Genomic DNA, 23706 nt, shown 5'->3' with positions numbered 1-23706 from the left:
ATGTGAAAATTTTGCTCTTGCACAAGTTCCAAAACGCTAGCACTGGTGTACTGGGTAGTCTTGGTGAAGTGAACCCAAAAAACGCACACTTTCTCTACGTTACAATCGTACGATGATAGTGTAGGGCAGTGTGCAGCAAAGCAGTAACGCGCGTGCAAAAGGATATCTTAAAACCTAAATAGTGCAACACTTTGCAAGGTAAATCTGGTTGTGTAGTTCTGGATGTAAGGGGGCGGTGTGGGGAGGGGGCGACTGTCTCAGCTTTGAGGCTTTCGTGAACCCCCCACACTACTGCCACTCAATCGTTCATTAAAATATTGTAGTGAAAAATCGAAAGCTCTCCACCCGGAGAGCACACACACATGACCTGACGTACGGGCTCATTCGTAGTGTTTGAAAGGACGATTTTTGGTTCTGTGATTTGATGAAGAAGCAAAAAGAAACCCGAATCGTACGCAGAGTGAATTAATAAAGTGCGTTAATTTCACAGAGGAAAAAAATAAAAATGGCTCCCAACGCTCGCCTGTGGAAGAGAGAGGCCGAGGTGGACTCGGATGCGGCAAAGCTTGCGGATGTAGCCAGTACGCTAGCTACAAAAATATTCGGCCACAAGCAAAAGCACCATACGACCACCACGGAGTCTGAACTTGAGCTGGGTAAGTGTTTTTTCCCCTTTTCCTTATCGCCTTTCAACTCTCGATACCACCACACAACCAGTATTTCCTTCTCTTGGGCTTTTTTTTTCTCATCGTTTAATCCGTTTTACGTTATCCTTGCGTTTCGCTCACCCTTATATAATGGGGTGGTTGTTGCAAGCCGCGCAAGGGTTGGGAAATATTAAACAAAATTATTTCAATTTCTTTTCCCAATCTCTACCCACTCCATCGTAACACATTTGGAAGACGACTTTGCGCGTGTGTGTTTGCTTATATATATACATATAAGTGTAACTGAATGTTTTACTTGCAATAGGGACCGAAATAAAAAAAGAGAGTTGTTTCGAAAACTTTCTAATGTGGGTCAACACATTAACTCGAATTAACTCGAATATATTTTAAAAGTACTTCTTAAGTGGAGTAAATGAATCCCGATTTTATCCCCCAAATTATTTAAACAACATTGTGAACATTGTGGTGTGTTTTCCACTTCCACCTGGTGAGAATAATGATGGTCCGGTGGTACTTGTTTTCAACCTTCAAATTTTCCCAACATTCCTCTCTCTCTTGCAGAAGAGAATGAAGATTTCAGCACAGCATCGCCCACCAAGGGGGAGGCGGAAAAGTTGGGCGATAAGGCGGCCGAGATGACGGAGGCGCTAGCGCACGAGATGGGCATACCGACCTGGGGGCTCGTGTCGATCATCATCGTCGTGGTACTGATCATACTGGGCGTTTGCGGTTTCTGCATCCGGCGCTGCTTCCGAAAGAGACGATCCAAAGATGGCAAGAAGGGCATGAAAGGCGTTGATTTGAAATCGGTACAATTATTAGGTTCAGCATACAAAGAAAAGGTATTCAGTAGAAAACTCATTCATTACGTGTCAGTGTACAGGTGCATTTGTAATCGTGTAATTTCTCACTAAAAATATTTGTATTCGTTGTAAAACCCCTCTTTAAGGCTGAACCAACTTTAGATGAATGTTAATGTTAGAATTTTGTACTGTAATGTAGCTCTCTCTTCTGCTGTATCGCAGAACAGACGGGATGGAAACCGGGCCCATACTAACATGTGCTTTTGTGCTTCTTTTTTTTTTTCATCACACTTTTACCCCGTTCATCCGTTCCTTTTTCCCGATTTGTGCCCCCGGGGTGGCGCTTTCGTGTTTCGTGTGTATGTGTGTGCATTTCAAAGGTTCAACCCGATATGGAGGAGCTGACGGAGAATGCCGAGGAAGGTGATGAGGGCGAAAGCAAACAGAGTGAGCAAAAGCTGGGCAAACTCCAGTACAAGGTACGCTGAAAACAAAAAATCCATATCCTTTTTTGTTGATAATAACAATAATATCCCAAGATGCCCAAGCCTAACGATCCTAACGATCATTCACGTTTGTCTTGCAGTTGGAATATGATTTCAATTCGAATGCTCTCACCGTCACCGTGATACAGGCGGAGGAACTCCCTGCCCTAGACATGGGCGGAACATCCGATCCGTACGTCAAAGTGTACCTACTGCCGGACAAGAAGAAAAAGTTCGAAACGAAAGTGCACCGTAAAACGTTGAATCCGGTGTTTAACGAATCGTTCACCTTCAAGGTAAGTTTCTCGGGCGGCGGTATGATCGTTTACGGGTTTTTTGCATCGTTTGCAGGTTGAATGTTTTAATGGCAAAATAAAAACAAAATAATCACCATCACAACCAATGCAGAGCAGTGTGTGTCTATAGTCACGAACACAACACACCGCCGTATCACTAAGAAAGGTTAACTCTTCTATCAAGGGCTTGATCTCATTCACTAGGATCGCCTAACACACAGACACAAACCCATACCCATGCCCTGTTCCGTGTTCCGCCCCAAATATCCAAGTTAGATAGATCTATCTGGTTTTAAGTATCTCGCATTTAAGACGGGAAACCCTTTTTAGATAAATCCCAACAAGTTGCAAATTGTAATATTGTAAGTATTGAAGGGCAAGCGTAAGCAATATAACTAATGTTGTGTTGTGTGTTTTTGTGTGCTTTTTTCTTCCTTTATTTCGTTTCCCACCGGCAACAGAGTCTCCCATATGCAGAAGCGATGAACAAGACGCTGGTATTCGCTATATTCGATTTTGATCGTTTCTCCAAGCACGACCAAATTGGGGAGGTAAAGGTACCCCTTTGCCAGATCGATTTGGCCCAAACGATCGAGGAATGGAGAGAGTTACAGAGCGTTGAGGGTGAAGGAGGGCAGGTACGTACACATGTTACCAAATATTCTCCCCCTCCCTTCGGCGAAGGTTGTTGGGGGAGGTTTTCCTTTTCGTTGTTCTATTAAGAACCTTACTACTAAATACCTGAATAATTGAATGAATAACCATAATGTGGCTTAGGAACAAAGGCAAAACAATCGAAACTTTTGGCCAGTATTGAACAGTGGACGGACACAAAGTTCAGCAACTCCACACTGCTATTATTATACTAATATACATATAATACTTATTCGTGATGAGTATAACAACACTTGTGCGATATTGTGTGTTTTGCGGGGGAATGTTTAAGAAGAAGAAGAAGCACGGATGCCTTTCGCGATCGCGGTTTGGACAACATTTATATATTTAAAAAAATATGTTTTTCTTTTCTATTTTGTAACTTACACCCAGTTCAAATCCTACTCATTTGAAATCTATCAATAATCCTGATATATATTTATAGAAAAAAAAACAATAGAAAATCATACAAGTTTATTGATTTTGAATTAATTTGAATTTACATTTTCATTCCTCCTCATATATTTGCTTACATGTTAGCATATTTTTCTATTTGACGTGATATTGCATATATTACTATAACTCTATGACTTATTCTTTCAGTTCTGTTTTTATTTTTTTTTTTTCTATAATCAATCTTCAACAGCTTTTATATATTTCTAAAAAAAGCATATTTCATTGCTCTGTGTGGAGCTGTAAAACGATACTTTAACTACACACCGGTACCTTTACTTACTTACTTACTTACTTACTTACTTACTTCATTTAATTTGTTTTGGTTCTGTTTTGGTGTCAACCTGATACAATCAATTCAATTCATTTGAACAATATAGTACGAAGCATTGAGTTATTGTGTAAACAAAAAAAACAAAACAAACAAATAACCACACACACATTCGTGACCGGGACGGTGTAAAAGGACGCGTGTTATCCATACAGCACTACTATTACTACTACTACTACTACTACTACTACTACTACTACTCTCTCTTTCTCTCTCTCTCTCTTCTATTATAGAACGTTGTTGAAATGAGTTGAATGAAACCAAAAAAAAAAACACTGTTTGAGATAGTTTTAAGTTTTTTCTTTCCTATCGTGGTCCGATTGATTGATTTTTGAAAAACTAATTTAATTGACGTAAATTGTTTTTTTCTTTTTCCTCAAATTTTCTCTGCTGTGCTTACGCCTGTGAATGGTTGTGTCTACATCAAAAAAAAATATATCTAACATATTTTATATGCATGTAACTGCTTCAAAATATATAAAAAAACTCGATAAAAAAACCATTACACGTAAGTATTGTTTCCATCAAGAAAAATATTCAAATACCACTTACTACTTACTACCTCCCGCCCCCAGCCCCCCCCTTTTACTACCCAGTTTTAAAAGTGCGCTGCTGTATATTTGTTTGATCGTATTGGCTTTTGTATAGCTTTTGTGTAATGTAACAACAAAAACATGTGTGTTTAATGATGATCCCCCCCCCCCATTATAACAGCCCCCCCCCCCCCCCCTTGCCAAGCCCAACCACCCCACCAAAAACATTAAAACCCTTGTTGTGTCCCTTACGATTGTGTAACCAAACATCATGGGCAACAAAATCCCCCGATTTGCCATACTCTTTTCTTAGAGCCTTTGCATCAAATCGATTAATCGATTTCGTGATGTGTTATAGTGTTAGCACCGTTCTTTTCTTTGTCGAATGAAAATGCTACCGATACGGGTTTCGCGAGGTCTGACACAGATAGTATGATCTTGGATCGTAAAGCAGCAACGACACACATAGAACAACACTTTGAACCCCTTACGGCCACCACAAATCTCCACAACTATTTTCTAATTGATTAAAAGTCCCTACCCCCCACAAAGCTCAATGCAGAACCGAAGTCACCATCTTACTCACGTGATCATTAATACAAAGAACGATCATCTCTATTTCTCTACACCTCTCTGGTACAACACACTCCACTCCACAGGGCTTATTAAGAGCAGTTCAAGCTTTCTTTTGCATCTGTAAATGGGACCATTTATACACACGAAAACCACAAACTAACGCCCGAAGCGCTCACAAATTCTTTTCCCTTTCGCTAAGCGCTCGGTGGTTATTATCTCGTTGTGACCGCGATGGCAACAATTGTGTGCGCGATCGCGATTGTACAAATTTTTGTTCACTAATTTGACAACTAAGTAGTATCTCCGCTTTAGTGCGTAGTGTGCGTAGTGCTAATTCTCTGTAATGTCTGTGTGTGTGTGTGTGTGTGTAGTTTTGTGTGAATTTAAAAAATCAAACCAACAAACCGCTTCAACGTGATCATCAAAAGCGCGCGCATTTACCCCTATACAAAATTCACACGACACGAGAGTTACTTTCACTCGCATTTCCACCGTTTATTTTTCCACCCCAAACAAAACCAAAAGCGGATCGTAGAGGATCGTATTTCCTTTTTTTTTTTTGTTTATTTGGGATATGTTCCCAATGTAAAGTATGTTTTTGAAGCGGTAAATGTAAGTGTATCTTTACTTTGAAGAAAAAAAAACTACTACTACTACTACTACTACTGACAATGATTAAACACGTTTGGTTGTATTTTTTCTCTCTCTCTTTTCTCTTCTATTCTTAATTAAGTAACAATTTTGCCGGAATGCTTACTAATTCCTTTTGTTTAATGCATATTATAACGTACTTAAGTTTCTCATCACCTCATACTTATAATAAACCTTTGTCTCTTTCTCTCTCTCTCTCTCTCTTCCCATTGATGCTTTTTATGTTAAAATTTCTCATAGCAAGAAAAAAAGTATATTTATATATATATAATATAATATATATATGATATATATATATATACATATTATATATAATATATATAATATATAATATATATATATATATATATATAATATACAAACCATACTATAATCATTTTATTTGAGCTGGGTGTCTTCCTGAAAGTTTTTGTTCCAATGTTAAACTTTGTTTTCCACCTCCCTCCCCCCCCCCCCTTGTTTTTGTTCTTCTTTTGGACGATATTTTTAAATACATATTTTTGGCAACCAAAAAAAAAACAAACAAACAAAATAATAACCACATTTTACTCCCCTAAGTCCGTGTTTGTCTTTTTTAATCGTAAAAATATATACTTTTTCCAACCTTTTATAGAAAAACATGGAATGTGATTGGAAGCATATTTTATGTTTCTGTATTTAATTCCATGCTTGAAAACTAGTGTTGTGTTGGTTTTCTTTTATGAGACGGTGTGTTTCTTTGAACGGCGATATTATTGGCGTGTATTGTTTTCCTTTACCTCCCTTTTAAAAAAAATAAAAACACCAACCACAAAAAAATACCAGTATAAGAATAGCAACAACTACAAAAAAAAAATACCGCTACAATCGCCATATTTTCCGATAGATTTATATATTTAACCCATCTTAGCGTAGTACATTTGTTTCAATATAGTTACCAAACTAATACAGGCGCTGTAAAAATAACGCTGAATTTTTAAAGATGACCATCCGTAGCAAAAACTGGAAATTATATAGAACGTTGTATACCTCCCTCCATACCCTCCCCCATGGCCCCCCTCACATCCACCCTCTCCATTTGTTTTATTAATCCCTACAAATGTAAGCAAACATTTTAACTGCCCTTGTGTGTTTGTGTTTGATTTCATTTTTTGACAACTGAATCCCACATTGTATGATTTAAAAAAAAAACACCTCCCACCCTTCCCCATTACGTACCTTTAGAGGGTCAGTATAATAATTGTAAAACCACCCCCAACACACCACCCCCTGCCACCCGGTCCACCCCCTTGTTCCTAATGTGGCGAAGCAATGTGGCGCTTATATAAACTGAAATTTAGATTTTACCTAAAAACCAAACGAAGAAAAAGTCTCTCGAGCATGTTGTGCTTAGTGCTTTAACTAATTGCGCGGGTTTTGTTTTTGTTTTTGGTTCGTACAAGCAATCGTAAGATACCATGCAAGACAATAAAACGCACCGAGAGATGTTGCGAACGTGTTGCTTAAAAGGAGGCCCTAAAAACTTTTTGAAATTGTTGATTCAATAGAAAACTTTCACGCAAAAGCCAAAAAAAAAGTATTAGAAATATAACAAACAAAATAAGAAGAAAAGTTCAGTCACAAAACAGTAGTTACTGACGATACGCTTTTCATTTGAACCACAGTGTTATAACTTTATTGTTGTATGAACTTTCGAGCTGTTAAAATTGCTGGATGGTGTTGTAATTAATGTCAACTTGCGCAACTTGCTAGTGCGGACTATTGATGCCGGCACTATTACATATATATGTTTTCGCGATTAAAACCCAAACACGCAGTGTGGATTATTATAGTATACTAAACAATGTTCTTAAACGAGGTGACGGCAGGGTTAAAAGCAGTGAAAATACGCAAGAATCAAGCAAGAATGAAGAAACGGAGGGCAACAAATCGTATTATCAGTATCTGTTCCACTGCAGAGTTTAGCAGTAGATAGGATAAAACGAACACGGTACAATGAATCACGCAAACGCAGAATATAATCATGGCGATTGATATTGGAAAATACACAAACACATACCGTACTAACACACACCCTGTACTAACTTTGCTAAGTAACTTATTGAACGGTGCGCACAATTCAGTGCATCTTATTTATTTACACGAGTTCAAGGGTTGAGATTGTCTTTTGACAGTGTATACAGATACTAGGATCGATGGATTGAAGAGTAGAGATTTAAAATGACAGTCAACCCTCACTACTGGTTGGTTTGGTTGGGTTGCTCGATATTGGGGGCCCACCTCAATTGCGCGATCTCACTAATTGATCCATATCGCAGCCAGTGAGATATTAACTCAGGTGAATGATTTACGAATTCCCATATACAGTACCCATGTATACAAAAACGGGATTTAAAAGTTATGTTAAATAGCAATAACCACGACGTTTTTGTAAACTTTTGAAATGCAAAAGCTCAAAAATCACTAGCTCGACGAAAAACAATCAAAGCAACACTCGTTTGAATCGTTACCATGCACCAAACTGTGCACGCAATTCAATATTAGCAAGTAGTCAGTGAAACCGTGTTTTCAGCATCAGTTTGCCGTGAATATCGTATACGCTTTTGGGTTTTTTCATTATGATGTGTCCGTTTCTATCCCATCTAGTGCAGGAACGCTGCGACTATATTGCTCTATTTGTTTGCAACATACTGTATAGATTTGCATCCATGCCTTATATATAATATAGACAGTGACAACAACGCATTATATATATATATAAATACATACATATATCCCCGATTAAAACATTACAGTCCGAGTATATTTGCTGAGTGATACCAACTTAAAAGTGTAAATGCTAATAACAAAACTTAGAAGCACGTAGTGAACAAGTATCCCAATTATTAATTAAATTTGCCGCTGGTTTTTAAATAGAATCAAAAAAGCATGATATCCTAAAGATGTCTTTTTTGGTTGATTTTATATAACTGTGCCGCTAGAAACAAAAAAAAATACAAAACAAAAAAAATACATATGTCGCTTCGTTTTACCACCCAACCAACCGTTAAACCAACTGGCAGACGTGTTTCACCTTCAACCATTTCGGTTGTTTTCTTTTTCTTTTTCTCCGTTTCTCTACTATCTTGCAGGAAAATAAGTTGGGAGACATTTGCTTCTCATTGCGCTATGTACCCACTGCAGGTAAATTAACTGTCGTTATCTTGGAAGCGAAAAATCTCAAAAAGATGGATGTTGGCGGTTTATCAGGTGGGCTATTAATAAAACAATGTTATGTTATTTAAAGCATATTTTGATTTTCTTTTATCAGTTTCGCTACCCATGTATTGTCACTTTTCTTTACAACAAAATGCTGTAAATGTAGTAGACGAACTATTGTCGCACATTTGCTTCTCCCAGGAACGTCCCAAAATAATTATCAAAAAAAAAAAACAATCTGGGAGGGAAGCATATGTTGCACACCACCTGTCCAAAGCAAAGTGAAAAATTAATTCGTTTTCCTCTCTTTTCTAGATCCATACGTCAAGATAGCCCTGATGCAGAATGGAAAGCGTTTGAAAAAGAAAAAGACTAGTATCAAAAAATGTACACTAAATCCCTACTACAATGAGTCGTTCTCATTTGAAGTTCCTTTCGAACAAATACAAGTATGCGAGAATGTATTCTACTATCATATAAAATTCTGTGTTGTGTTGTATTTATATATTGTGTATATATATATATTTATATACATATCAAGCCAAAAGCATAGAATCTCCTACCCTCCCCCCATCTCTCTCTGTCTCTCTCTCTCTCTTCTCAATTAAATTATATTTTATTTTCGTGGGCAACCAGTATTTGTATTACAAATTGTGTACAGTATTATACTCTCTACAACTTTGTTTATTGTTTTTTTTGAGTTCTCTAAAAAGCATGATCCTGCTCTCCTAATGCCTTAAAAAATTCCCCCCGTAATTTTTACATGCACCACATATGCTGAATGAGCGCGAGTGGTATCACCAATGGACAAACGTATGTTGTCTTTTCTATTTAAATGATTTACATTAATGACTAACGATATTAATGATTAACGTAACGTATATAACAAGCCTTAGTATGTAATTGTAATGATACAAACACGACTGTGATTAAGAGTATTTATTATATACTAATCAGAAAAACAAACCAGTAAATAATAGAGCAAGAAACAAACAAATTTAAAGACTGCCACCCAAAAGATTCCTACCACTTTTCCAAAGGATTAAATAGCTAATTTAAAATTAAAGATGTTTCAAGATAAACGTAGTATTACAAAAAAAACTGAAATATAAAAGAATTCATACGTACGTGCGTGGTGTAGTAATAATGTTCCATTTTTTTCCCCACCTCTATCCCTTATCTCTTACCACGAACTATCTCTGTCTGTCTGCCTCCCTTTCTCTCTCTCTCTCTCTGTCCCGTAATCCAGTAATTTGTTATTTGTATGAAAATGTTTGTCAGTAAAGTAAATGCAATAGATATTCTGTGTGTAGAAATGACAAGTATTATTGTTTTATAAAAAAAAAACTCCAAAAAAAAAAAGACACAGTGCTCCATATTTTTTGGCCGGTACTCTGAATAACAGAAATATACTTCTACCAGAAACACTAACCAAAAAAAAACTAAACAAATATAAATACACACTTCATACATGCATAGCGAGAAAAAAAAGGAAAAGCAGAACGAACTCCGCAGACAAATTTAAAATCTCCTGCCACCGCAAGACCAACCAGGATATGTGTGTCTTGTAGAGGATGATTTTAAACCTTTGTTTGTGTCTACAATTCAGAAGCGTGACATTTTTTAGACACTTCCTTTGTCTAGTTCAAACAACTACAAAATAAAACCGTACATTCAAAACAGACCCTGGGAAGATTATCTAACAGATCGACTCGACACCTCCTCAACACGGCATGATAACTCCCCACCAACCAACCACCCCCCCCCTAACTCCATCAAGAGATCAAAAGCGCAACACGAAGAGATCTAGGCTCCACATAATTTGCTACCCAAGTACTCAATTATGCTGCCAATGCGCGCCACCCCGAACGTCTTACCGTGGGGGTTGCGTGTACCTGTACCTCCTCTCCTCCAAGCGAAGCTGCACTGCTGCTGGCTGGTGCTCCCGGGGAGATGAATGCAGCCATACGATAAATCCAAACAAAAGAAACCCGAATATTCAGAAGAGAATTTAAGCGAAAATGCAACACTGTAAAACCCCCACAACAAAAAAAAAAATAACCGTATTACAGGGAAAACACAGTTTTGATCGAGTATTATACATTTCCGTGTACCAGTATTTAAAAAAACCAAACACCACATGAATCAAGTAGGACTTTACGTAGGCACAAATATCTCCCAGTACAGTAATACTGCAACAACCAATCCCACCCACCCCAAAAACCCACCCAGTCCCCCTCCCCCTCCAATTACAGCAGAAAAAAAGGAGTTTGCAAAACAAACCTTGACCTGAAAGGGTGCTGAATTTGAGTTGTGCTGTGTGCACCAATGTTTTTTTTATTTTGAGTATCGCTAATCAAGATTGGTGATTGGGTACGAATGATATAAGCCGGAATCGCGTAGTCGTCAAGCACTTCTTTAGAGCAACCATCGTAAACGATTGACGATCGTTAAGATCGAGCAGGTTCTTCGAGCAGTTGTCTTGAATTGAACTAATGTAGCATTCACTAAGGCACTTTGTCTTAAAGAACTCGTCTTATTTTGTTATTTTATTCGATGGATAACTAAAAATCCAATTCCAGGGAACTAAACGATCATCAAGAACGGATGCGCATGCAAAGCGCAGTCATCAAAATTCTACCGTTCGTAACTTTTGCCCACATTCGACGATCGTTTGATCGTAAAATCCTACTAACCAATTGCACGATACCGGCTTATAGTGTAGGTTCAATTCGGCATTTAAAATTTTATTTTTGAACTAATTTCCCATCAGATAACACCACAATTGTACATGGTACTTTAAAAACACATCTACATCCTGTGTTTCCTTTTCTGAAAAATCGAAAACGCGCTATGCCATATCTCTCAAAACTCGAACCAAAACACCACAAACCAAAAAAGGCAAATAAAAGAACACAACATATAAAACGCTCAACTCAACTTCAATTCATGCAAACTATTTTTTTCTCCAACAATACTCTCACAAAGCCTATGTAAAATATTCTACTGTACAAAAAAATAACAAAAACAACAACAAAAAAACCATCCCCCAAATAATGGATTGCATGTGCAGAACAGGATCAAGTGACTATTGGGCGAGATCGGGGTTTGGCACTACTCCATCCATCCGGAGGAGTTCCATACCGTGATTAACTAACCCATCCCGCCCTCCGCTCGCACGTGGTGTGAGGGTGGGCAGAGGGCATCCAAACAAATGCGCGCGCCATAGTCCGTTGATCATGCCAAGCAACTACTAACAGCTGTATTTATACCTACTAAAAATAATATGTATATGATATGTATGTGCCCGTATGTATGTGTGTGCGTGTGCGTGTCTGTTCGGTGTATAAATGGCTTAAACCATTTAGAGGCATTGCATTTTGTGATGTGGCGGCCAGGACGCAGCAAAAAAAAAGACAACAACAACGGAACAGCCCCCCCGATATTACTAATGATTGTTTTTAATTCAATTTCCCACAGAAAGTTAATCTTGTCGTCACGGTAGTGGACTACGATCGCATCGGAACCTCGGAACCAATCGGAAAGGTGGTGCTAGGCTACAACGCTAGCGGCACCGAGCTTCGCCACTGGTCGGACATGCTCGCATCGCCTAGGCGCCCGATCGCGCAATGGCACACGCTGAAAGACCCGGACGATGATAAGAAGGATTAAGCGGCGACAACGAGTACTTAAAAAAAAACAAACAAACCCACAACAACCCACGAAGGACGTAGAGGAGGAGTACATAACAACAGTACAGTTGGGATCGAAACACCATCCCAATCTACCCTCGCAAAATCTAACCTCCCCCCATTATCAGGCAAAGAAAATGGTTGGACCCCTTCAGGTTGAACCTTGGGACATGTGTGAGAGAGACAGTCATATATGTTACAAGTTGCGCTGTAAAATAACCTCGACAAAGGTCTTCGGTAATATACCCGGGTTTAGCACAATTGTTCTCCCTTGAGTTGACCTTTTCCGCTTTTCATTGGGAATTAACTGTACCGATTCAAACCCCAACTACTACTACTACTGCGCGGGGGCGGGAAGTGAGAATTTTCCCAACCTAACGTGGATCTACTATGATTTTGCGTACACACACAAGAGACACGCGCGACGCTTTAGTGCAATGATGAACCAAGTTCATCCAGACACGCCATCATTAAAATATCGACAAAAGAAAACTGCGGATGAATTTGCGGTTTGATTTGCTTACATGCTTTAACAACCACATTTGTGTGTACAGTTTTACTATAATTGTTCTCTTGTTTGTTTGTTCAATCTGACCAAAAGCCAGAAAAGTATTGACATTCGGTTAACTAAGCGGTGCTCTTTGCTTGTTGTATCCACTATACACACCACACCGCTAACCAATTTTTCCCCCTCATTTGTCGCCTATATTTCCCACATTTTACACACGACCGTTACGTGTCGGTATGTGTGTGTGTGTATGCGTGTCTGCATTTATTATTACAAATAAAACAAATAAATACGTTAAAACGAACATTAAAAGGACAACGCGCTCGATGCATTGAAACAGCACCACCTACACTGGTAGAATTGCAAAAGAGCGAAAGAGTAAACAAAAAAAATAACACACACACACACATATGTTCATCGCATCGCAAAAGTAAGATGAAATGAAAACGAAGTAGATTAGTGTCAGTCAGTAAAAAGAGAAGAAGAAAAAACCAGAAGAAGGAAAAAAAGTACCGTCTGTATTTCTTGTTGAATAATATAAAAAAAACCACTATTGACCTATTTATTGTTAAATAAATAATCTAACTAAACATATTAGGCATATATAACCATAAAAACAACCAGAAGAAAAAAAAACAAAGTTGATAATATCTGAGCAAAACATAAGATACGCGCGCAAGGGCAGTATTTGTACACGAATAATATCAGTTCGGATTGAGAGAGAAATCGAGGGAGCGATAGAGAGATAGAGCAAAACAAAGAACAAAACAGATAGTAATGGCATATAATAAACGCATAAATTATACACAACCCATTCCATTGTAGCGAGTGTAAATGATAGAAACGGGATTTTATTAAATTAAATGCCTAGCAGCGCTTTATTTACACTACTGTTAAATAGTTGATTCTTCCGATTGGTTTTGGTTCCATCGTTAACCGGACACCGTATTTGAACGTATTGTGGCGCGGTGGTGTGGCGCGCGCGTAGACATTCCCTAAATGAACATTTTAAACGCATTGAAAACTCTGTGTGACGTGTTTCATTCTACAACCCTCCCCACTCCTCACACGATGATGATTGTTGGTGACGATGAGCGATAATGATGCGATGATGGTAATTTGACGATAACAAGTAACAGAACAAAAAAAAACCAAAAAAAAAACAAGATTATTGCGTGTTCAATGCTGTTAGCTGCTATCGTAACGCCGATAGCCCTTTATCGACACTATATCTTTGTTTCAATCTATTTTGACTTTACTAAACAAAACGAAGAGAGAGAAAAGAAACACAACAACTAAGGATTCCAAAAATCAAGAGCAACAAAAGCTACATTAAAACGGGATCCAATTTCCAAGATTAAAAATCTATGAATAGCAGACTCTTAGCGCGCTCCGTAGCAGAAGGAATAGACACAAAACCCGGCTTTTACCAACATAAATACCGAAACAAAAGAAAAACATCTGGATCACTAAAAAAAAACGAGTTGAAAATGAATGAAAGCAAGATCTTTAAAAGTATAACAATAATTAGACATGTATAAGATAACCTTTACCTTATCAAGTACACGCATTGCGAGAGTATGTATATTAAGATATTGTAAATCAAACGCTAATAAAGTATTGAAGTGTAAATTACAACCAACGATTGCACCCTTCATCACTGACTTAATCAACTCTTGTTACGCTTTTCATAGCTTACTACGCTAACTTCATATTTCTATTTGCTTCAGCATGGAAATGAAGATGTAGCATAAGAATATGAAATTTATCGAATTATTAATGAGTTGTGGGTATGGTTCACAGGCCCACATCCGGGGCGGATTATCCAAAAGACCGTGACAAGTCCCGAGCTCCAAAAGGTCCCAACCCCAAAAGCACCCAGATTGCCTGAAGAACCTAGCAGATGTAACATCCGATTAAGTAGGCCTCGTATGCTGTATATCATAACATTCAAGAAAAGTGTCGACACCAAACCTCGACGACCCTCCCAAACACCCTTCTGCTTCTACGATGAAAAATTTGCCAGAATATTGCAAACGAGAAGCCGACTCGCAGTACAACAATCTCTGTCACTAGGGGGGCCCCAGAAGCTTTCCACATGGGATATTGGATAAGTGGATGGAACACTCTTAGGACTAAGTGATAAAGTGCTGAGGTCTAAATCGTTCATTCTTCAAACTATCGCTAGAGAGGCCCATCCGCTACTCGGAATTGGAAACTTCGAGGACCATTTAACAACATAGATGTTGCAATATTCCCTAAGGTTCCTTCTATAATTTGAGGAAATTTCTCTATTTAAAACTCCTGTCGGGACAAACGTAGCTGGGACTATATAAAACCTATATAGATACAGTACGCCTCTGACATAAACTTTGTCGCAAAACTGACGACACGCTTCCGCTCAGGATAAAGTTGTTACAATGACCAGCTCTACGAACACGCCATGGTACGGTGAGCAGGTCACGTTATGATAATGATACCGGACGACCCAATCCTTAAAATACTCTCAGGTTGTCTACATGGACAGAGAAGTCGTGGTAGGTCCAAATTGAGATGGAGTGATGACCAAAATGACTAATTGTAGCGTCGGATAAGTAAACTTTCTGTTTACTCCTTTTGTATTACGTTTCTTTGTTCTCCGTATTTCTGAGAGAACGACCTAGCCTTATCGCTTTTTTATTATTATCTATAAGTAATAAATTCCGTTCATGCACTTTAAACGGTAAATATTTCGGATACAAATATGCTGTTCATCTGCGTGTTACGATTGAATATTCGGTTTAGCAAAATTACGGGATAGCATAACAAGTTTATTGGCATACACTCCTCCACCAATGGGGCTGAAGAAGTTTACTTGATAAATTTGCTATACTTAGTAATGGCACTTTTCCCACCAGCTTCTAAAAATAAAGTTTAAGTTTACTTTTAAGCTAACTTCAGGCTAGAAAACTTCAGCATAAAACTGGGCAGAACCAAATACAGACCTATGGTGCGTCTCAGCAAATACAGAAAAAATGCTATTATTAGATTCATTATGATGGATTTGGTGGAAAACGATGCAGTGGGATGTCTAACTTTCCGGTCCATCTGCTTATCCTTTGGAAGCTTATCGTCCTTCTTCATTGTGGGATTGGGCGTATGAGAGTGGCTTTGAGACGCGCGGCTTCGGTTGTTTATGGTTGCAAGGCAATTGTTGTTCCACCGCAATGAGGCAGCCGGTTCTGTGACACATGTAAGGATAGCGGCTCAACAGAAAACCCTACGGAGTTTCACGCAGCAAAAACGGAAGCACATACAATCCGATTAATTGCAAAACCTCTGTACCATTTAAGGGTGCAAATATACAGGATAATGCTTTATAAAATGCTTACCACCGGGGTACGTCGTCACGTTTGGTGTTCCCACCATCGTTGTAGAAGATAGCAATTAACTAAGAAGAGGGGTGTGGTGCTTGTTGGTGCCATAGATGCTAGTAATGGTGCGAGAGCGTGGAGTGTGGCGAGTGCACGAGCGATATTTGCATATTTATTTCAAACAAGACCTTTGGTGGAAAATATAAGTATTTCACGTTTATTGTATTACAACCTGCAGCTCACTGTTATAACATTCACACTTCTACTACTAGGTTTCTTACTTTGGGCCATTTTAGAAGCTGGTGGGGATGATCTGCTGTAAACTGGTGCATCTTTGATACTGGGGTGTGTTTGGGGATTCGTGATTTAAACCAAAAAAAAACCGTTAAACTCAAACTAAACGTAGTAAATGCCAACCGTGCCTCCCCACGGGCACACACAAAACACACACGCACACTACATGTCTGGTTGATAAAAGCCTTCGTACACTAGGTACAGTAGTAGCAGTAGAAAAATGAGAATGAAAAACGTGGTCATCAAGTTTCTAGTTTCACTCATTGTACTACTGGCTTGGCGGTTGAGCCTCGTTCTCTCCTGTGATCACAGCAATAACCACAACACAAAAAAAAACACTGGAAAATGTGCAAGGAAATTAGAAAGGAAAAATCCGTGTTCCAATTAAAACGCCACACAATTTGGCACCACCAACCCACTCGGGCGGCGAAAGGTTGGTTTTTAGGGGCCAGAAATGTTTAAACTTACATGCGCGTCACTAAATGTTAGGTGCGTTCCAGCCAGAGGAAAAATCAATACTGACAACAGTGATCCCGGCGAATGGAAAAGATAAAATTTCTAAAAATATCAACATATTACTCTTGCAGTGTAGTAAATGTGTTTTTAAAAATGTGTGCGAACGATGATGGGGTGTGTGTGGCAAAAAAAAATATAAAAAAAACCCACGCTAAAAATACTAAAATCACAATTTATTGTTTGTCTTTCCAAACACGCTTACCTAATTCGAAGCGCACATATGTACCACCCGATCGTCCGGTTCACGCATCGATGTTTCGGCTGACCCATGTATTAAAGGATCGAATATGGTGCAAACGAGGGAGGGGTCGGAAAAAAAGGAAACAAGAAGATCGTTTACAAAACTGAGAACGCGCAGCCACCACACATCAGGAGGGACAGTTTTAACACGCTCTTCTCAATATGTCATCGCTTCGATCGCTTCGTTGCACAGGTATTGATTCACGAGGTTGTCGGTTGTCCTTCTTTTTTTTTTTTTTTGCTCCACAAATGCAACTTCTACACCCATTTCTAACCAAAAGAATGGCCAAAGCGTGCACAACAAACAAAACGCGAATTTGCGTATAGCAAGCAAACACAAAACGATCACTTACATGGTTTTAAAACAAGTACCATTTGTTGCGCATTCGCTTGCGTTTCACATTTGAGTTTTCAAGTTTACCAGATTTACCATGATGGCGTACCGTTTATTTCAATGCGTGCGCGGAAAACCCACTTGAAACGAACGGGAAAAACAAATTTGACCTACGGGAAACCGTGTTACATAAACGTAACGTTCGAACACACCGGCAAGAGCGATCGGTCTGATCGTGTAGAAAGCAGAAATTCGTTGAATCGATCAAGATCAACGAGCCAAATCTACACTATATACGTACCTGCACAAAAAGGGAGGTTTTGTGTATTTTTTGCTTTCCAAACGGTTATTTTTGATTATCGATTGCACAAATATTAAGATCAAACAGGGTTTAACACATGGCACACAATATACGGAAGCGCGCAGTATGTTATCCTCCCTCCCCTCCCCAGCATGGGTTTAATATCTGTCTCGAAGATCATTTATAAGTGCCGACCCCCGCTTTAGCTCTTTCCCTTTTAAGCATGCAGGCGAAATTTGTAACCTTGAAGTGGGGTTTTACTAATACTGCAATAGCTATATATCGACATGGGGATTAAACATCGTTTTTTATGCGTCACTGCAAAGGGGGCATAAATAGCGAGTGAATCGGGTTTCGACTTAAATTTCACTCTGTAGCCGCATCGTGCATTTAAATGGCCATTAGATTTACTTATCCTAGACACTATGTTTTGTTCTATTTTAACAGTTTTTACATATGCTGATTAGTATCTTTTAACGTTTTCATTTTAATCATTCGTACACAATACTCTCCTGCGGTCAGGGATGTCAAACACGCAAAGTCGCGTTCATTTTTGATGGCTTCCGAAATGAACGCAACTAAAATAAGCGCTCGTTTGGTATTGAAACATGATACACCTTCGAACATATACCGCCGGATGGCATAAAAAATGTTTACCACCGTCGAGGTTTTATGATCTACTTGACGGCATACCAGCGTTGGCCCACATTACTGGTCCAAAACGTAAGATTTATTTATATCTTGTAGCCGTATAGAGTAAATTCAGTTGGTACGCGAGGTACGAGGGGGGAGCGGTCCAGATAAGATTTGATCCATTACCGTTAATGAATATAAAAGGAATCTTTGAGACACAATACCACGGCATGCAATGCACGACAATGCCTTCTACCTCGTTCGGTACTAGAATCTCTGAAGGTCTAGGTTTGGCATTTTTGGCTTTCCTTGACATTATCGACACGTGTCTCGTTGGTCAGTACTGCGTACGAGGCCGCCAGAAATATAACTCGGTTTGGCGGCCTCGTACGCAGGACTGACAATCGAGACATGAGCAATATAAGAGTGTATCTATCGTTTCATACGTAACAGAGGGTACCCGGAGGTATGTTGCGTCCATGTGATATATCAGTTAGGAAGTAAGACTAATGGCCGACTAATGAGTATGTCATACTGACAAATGTGTTGAAGAGAAGTAATTTTTATATGTCATTTTGTAATGCAACGGGCTATTTAAACTTTGATACGAATCCCTCATCCATAGAGCATCTGTATCATTTTTATTCGATACAAATTCAAATAAGTTTACAGTAATAGCATAAATTCTACTCACTGACTCTGATAGGTAGTCGTTGGGATTGCTGTGAACTGGTTCGCTTAGTATTGCTTTTCCAGCTCATCTTCATCCATGCATCCATACTGCCTAGAAAAGAGAACAAATGGGCTATCAATACACCTACATCGGAAAGTTGGATTAATATCTAACGTGTGTAAAACTATCAGAAGTTATCGTATAGGCTTTAATCAAATAAATTCAGGTGAAACACGGATAAAACATCATGGTATTTCGTATGATAGTTTCTTATTTTTTTCGAGTTTTTACTTACTGTATCGGGTTCCGTGCGAGGCTATTCGTCTATCATCCCTTGCATCCATAGCCTCCTTGCATCAATAGAACGCAAATTTTCGCATTATTCCTAGAAAGGAGACCAAATAGGCGTTCATTACCACTCTTATTTTGGAAAATTTTAATTAATGACGAACTTTTCGAAAGACTATCAGAATTATCGTTTAAGGATTAATCAAATAAATTCAGGTGAAACACGGATATAACATCATATTGATTACATGATAAATTCTTATCGGTTCTTTCCAATCAGATTCTACTTACCTATAATGGAATTAGGCTCTGATAAAGAGGATCTCAGCCATTGATTAGAGAACAGAGATTTTAGAATTACATGAACGGTACATTTATCAACCATTATGCAAATAAGTCAGAAGCCTCGGGAGTCCTCTTTGGATCCCTAAAATAGAGAGTAAATAACCTATCATTAATATGCCTGTCATGGAAAGCTAAATTATTATTTAGCTTCTCGCTAGGTAATCAGAAGTATCGTTTACGATTTAATCAAATTCATTCAGGTGAAACACGGATATAACATCATATTAATTACACGATCGTTTCATGTGATAGCATAGTTTCTACTTACCGGCTTGGACTCTGATCCAGAAAATGTCGTCCATTCTCGTGAACTGCTTTCAACCATTGCTTTTCCTGTTCCACAATCATCTGTTGCATTCACTGTTCAACGGAACGCAAGCTCCCGTGGTATTCCTAGATCCGAAATTAAATAGATTATCAACATCTGTCCAGACAAGTTTACCGAATATTTAACGCTTCTCGTAAAGCTATCAGAATTATCGTAAAGAGTTTAATCAAATTCATTCAGGTGAAACACGGATATAACATCATATTGATCGATCGCACGATCGGATCTTGTTTGTTCTCAACATCGAACCTTACCATTCTAACCTAACGAGATAACATGAAGTACTTACCTACAGAAACCACCGATTTTATCCATGGTTTCGTTCGCAAGCGATGTTAGTTCATAGGGAGCCGTAAATAGAAAGAACTTGCCACAAAAACGACTTACAAAATGCTAATTAATGGCTTTACCGATAGCAGGAACAAGCGCTAGCTAAACTTGGTCGAACAATATGCACGTGCAAGAGCTGTCAACAGCACGAAGTTCCGACAAAGGTGAATAAAGAAAAGGTGCCGTGATAGCTGAAACAGATTCTGACAGTCAGGTCACCCTTGCAAATCAAATTACTTGAAGTTTGAAAAATTAATACACACAGTTATCGATTAAGTATGCTGTTTATTCATCACGATCTACTTCAACACTTTTTCTACAAGTCGTTTAAAGTTGATAAATACTGCTAATAACGCAAACAACTGTTAAAAACATGTTTTTTGGAATGGTACTCCGAACAGCATAATTCGATGGCAGTCACTCTGACATGTTTATGTCTGCACCTTGGGCGTATTATCTTGATATTTAGGCGCTAGAAATAAATTTTCTGCGCATGTCGTGATTGATACATTTTTATGCATTATTGCACCTATATTTATATTTTACCATACTTTACACGTAATTTGCTGAAAGTGAAATCCCACAGGCAGAACAGCACGAACTTGGGCAATTAATTGAAGGATTTGTGCTATGCTACGGTAGCCTGGATATAGTTTCTGTGCTCCTGCAGTGTTGATAGCCAGAAAACGTATATAAAGACGCCGTGAGCCGTGTGCCTGCGTGCATATCAAAACAATTTACGGAGGCGAATGTAGCAAATGCTCAGTCTCTGTAATAACTAAACAAACAACTGGAGCCCGAGGATACCCGAGACAAATTTCTTACTTATCGTAGTGTAAATGTTGATGCAACCATCGAAGTAGGTCATCGTGGTTAAGTGATGCTGTTGACCTAACGGTGAACCATTACCAATATTTATTTTGTGCCAAAAAGAGTGCGTGTGAACAATTACTACCGAGACCACCGTGTGTGTTGTCTGCTGCAATAGTAGAAAAGCTTTCGAAAAAGTGTAAAATGAAAGCCATCACGGTGAACTGTGCTACGGGTGCTTCGGTTCCCTCCATCGTAGGTGGCCGTGTGCGGCAACGCCATCGCCGGGAATGTGAAAACGATCCGGAAATTCAGGTGTATCTTGCGAAGCTCAAGGATTTGGTACCGTTCATGGACAAAACGAATCGCAAGGTGTCCAAGCTGGAGGTGATACAAAACGTTATTGACTACATCTGCGAGCTTCAGAATACGCTAGCAGATGCGGACGTTTCTACGGGTCCTGATTCCCGGGATGCTGCAGTAAATAAGAGTAATACCTGTGAATAGGTACCAAGATTCCGTAGAGAAAAATGGGGAAAAAGGTAAATATACAGTCAAAGACGTAGTATAACGTCAGAATTAGGGAACCCTCAAAGTATTGTTAAGCAAAGACCTTAGTTATCCGTTTTCTTAAAGCAATTTGAGCCCAACGGATTATAGAGCTAAATTGTGGAACTTTAAAAACTATCTATTTACAAGCTTTTTACTTCTGTTTACTCTACAGATCAAATGGTAACACGATGTCATCATGTTAATTGGCTGTAACATGGCGCAGACGGAGGAACACTCTTGGATATGTGTGCAATAGGGGGACAAAACACAGAAAATGAATAATTAAACAAATCTCAGTAGATGGACGGATATTGCCTGTACTGGAATGATGCATCTATCATTACCGGAGGGTTGTAATTGCCAGCATAATAGCATTAGGTTTGCGTTTTATTAAGCCCGTTCTTAAAACATTTAAATATTTGAACAAACTTGTAAGTAAGAACATACCAGGAATGTAGGAAAACGGATATTGGCAGAAGAAGCATTTATGTTGTAACTAACCTCATAACAATATGCTGTGATCAGTAGAAATATGCGTTGGTTTGTGTTACTTATGTTGCAGCATAGCACACGCTAATTTCAATGAATTTACGAATATGTTTCCCTTTATCGATTCTGCTACGATTTCCTGGTATCTGCAGTATTTGCAATTTTTAATACATCTTTTTTATTGTTTGAATTTTATGAGAGATTGAACATACATAATTATATATGTGCTGCGTTTGGCGAAAGAGAGAAATTGAAACAGAAATGGCCTAACGAGCGTTGTAAAGCAGATTTTATGTGATGATTGAGTAAATTTCATTTTAGTACATAGTGAACCTTTAGTTGTACTACACCACAAATGCATCAAACAGGATCAACAGAACATGTTGTGTAACATTCATCACTTTAGAAACTCTTACTATTTTATTGTATCATCTCTATTAGTAGACTCTAATAAATAACTTACAGAACGTACACCTTTATGTGTAGTATCACTCCGGACATATGTAACTGAAAGAAGTAAAGTTTCCGTTCTGGCTGTAGTTAGGATTTAAACAATATTTTCAAGTTAATCCTTTTAAAATGGATGTGAGCCCATGCTATATGGGCCTCAGTGAACTCCCCAAGTCTACGAAACACAGGAACAACTTAAACGAACTCGCATGATATGGTGTATGTTCAGGTGCGAGTCGTGTCTCTTACGCACCTGCCACAGTCGTCAAAGCGAACTTGCCCAATGCCCTGATAAGAAAATGAGTAAACACCTGGCTAACAAACATGGGCTGGATTTGTACGAATGGCATAGCAAATGGCATATCATGGGCAGAGATATGATACGGGTACACCTGCACTGCACTCGGTCCTATTGAAATATCGTTTTTATATAGGTTACATGACGCATGCATTCTTAAAAACCAACGCACTCTACATACTTTAAGTGTAAGAGTACTCAGCGCGTTCATTATCTATGTTTTTACTTTTCTTTATTTTCTACTTCATTTGCACTAACCGGCACACAGCAAACCCCCAGATAACACAGCCACAGGCAGCAGACTCTATCACAGGAACAACAAAAGTCCAATCGATTGATCACCGCCACGAGGTGGCATTTTGTGTCACAGAAAATCGGAACGCTCATCGGCCAGGTGTGTGTCTCAATATCGTGGCATTAGGTTCACGATGACACAGTGCACGTGCACCTGTATTACTTTATGGCCAGCAGTCGGTGGTGTCGGGCTTGTCTATCAGTGACGCCCCGGTATCAGTTAGGTGCATGTAAACCTGTTGGGTGTACGCTTATCTAGCCCGGTGGTGGTCAATTAATACCGGTAAGCCCTCAACTCGAATCATGATTGTAGAATTGTCCAGGGATTCTTCGACACCACGTACTTAAATA

The 23706-nt window shown here is 38.8% G+C and overlaps 1 protein-coding gene and 1 long non-coding RNA gene across 3 annotated transcripts; one reads left to right on the top strand and one right to left on the bottom strand.

Moving 5' to 3' along the window:
• Positions 1 to 57: 57 nt before the first annotated feature.
• Positions 58 to 13278, top strand: LOC128305194 (synaptotagmin 1). The gene is made up of 9 exons (XM_053042528.1): positions 58 to 198; positions 491 to 656; positions 1230 to 1477; positions 1852 to 1950; positions 2058 to 2252; positions 2714 to 2890; positions 8561 to 8678; positions 8943 to 9076; positions 12108 to 13278. Exons 2-9 carry the CDS (start codon positions 506 to 508, stop codon positions 12297 to 12299), a joined length of 1314 nt encoding a protein of 437 aa, XP_052898488.1. The 5' UTR covers positions 58 to 198; positions 491 to 505; the 3' UTR covers positions 12300 to 13278.
• Positions 13279 to 15946: 2668 nt separating this feature from the next.
• On the bottom strand, positions 15947 to 20200 carry LOC128301577 (uncharacterized). Of its 2 annotated transcripts, XR_008287350.1 has the most exons (6): positions 20073 to 20200; positions 19751 to 19886; positions 19467 to 19556; positions 19193 to 19282; positions 16199 to 16368; positions 15947 to 16086 (listed from the first exon to the last, which is right to left on the bottom strand). It is a non-coding gene; the product is annotated as an uncharacterized LOC128301577 (long non-coding RNA). The 2 variants fall into 2 exon arrangements; XR_008287349.1 differs by lacking the exons at positions 15947 to 16086; positions 16199 to 16368 and having other exon boundaries at positions 19050 to 19282.
• Positions 20201 to 23706: the final 3506 nt, after the last annotated feature.

The sequence above is a fragment of the Anopheles moucheti genome, chromosome 3, assembly GCF_943734755.1.
Source record: "Anopheles moucheti chromosome 3, idAnoMoucSN_F20_07, whole genome shotgun sequence".
Lineage (NCBI taxonomy): Eukaryota > Metazoa > Arthropoda > Insecta > Diptera > Culicidae > Anopheles > Anopheles moucheti.
The sequence above is the reverse complement of the archived record's forward strand: the minus strand, read 5'-3'. Positions and strand labels throughout refer to the sequence as shown.

Excerpts from the sequence above, each read along its gene's own strand:
- LOC128305194 (XM_053042528.1), top strand. The coding sequence starts at position 506 with ATGGCTCCCAACGCTCGCCTGTGGAAGAGAGAGGCCGAGGTGGACTCG. Across the intron at positions 1,951-2,057 it reads TGGGCAAACTCCAGTACAAG|TTGGAATATGATTTCAATTC; the intron begins GTACGCTGAAAA and ends TTTGTCTTGCAG. Across the intron at positions 2,891-8,560 it reads TTGAGGGTGAAGGAGGGCAG|GAAAATAAGTTGGGAGACAT; the intron begins GTACGTACACAT and ends ACTATCTTGCAG.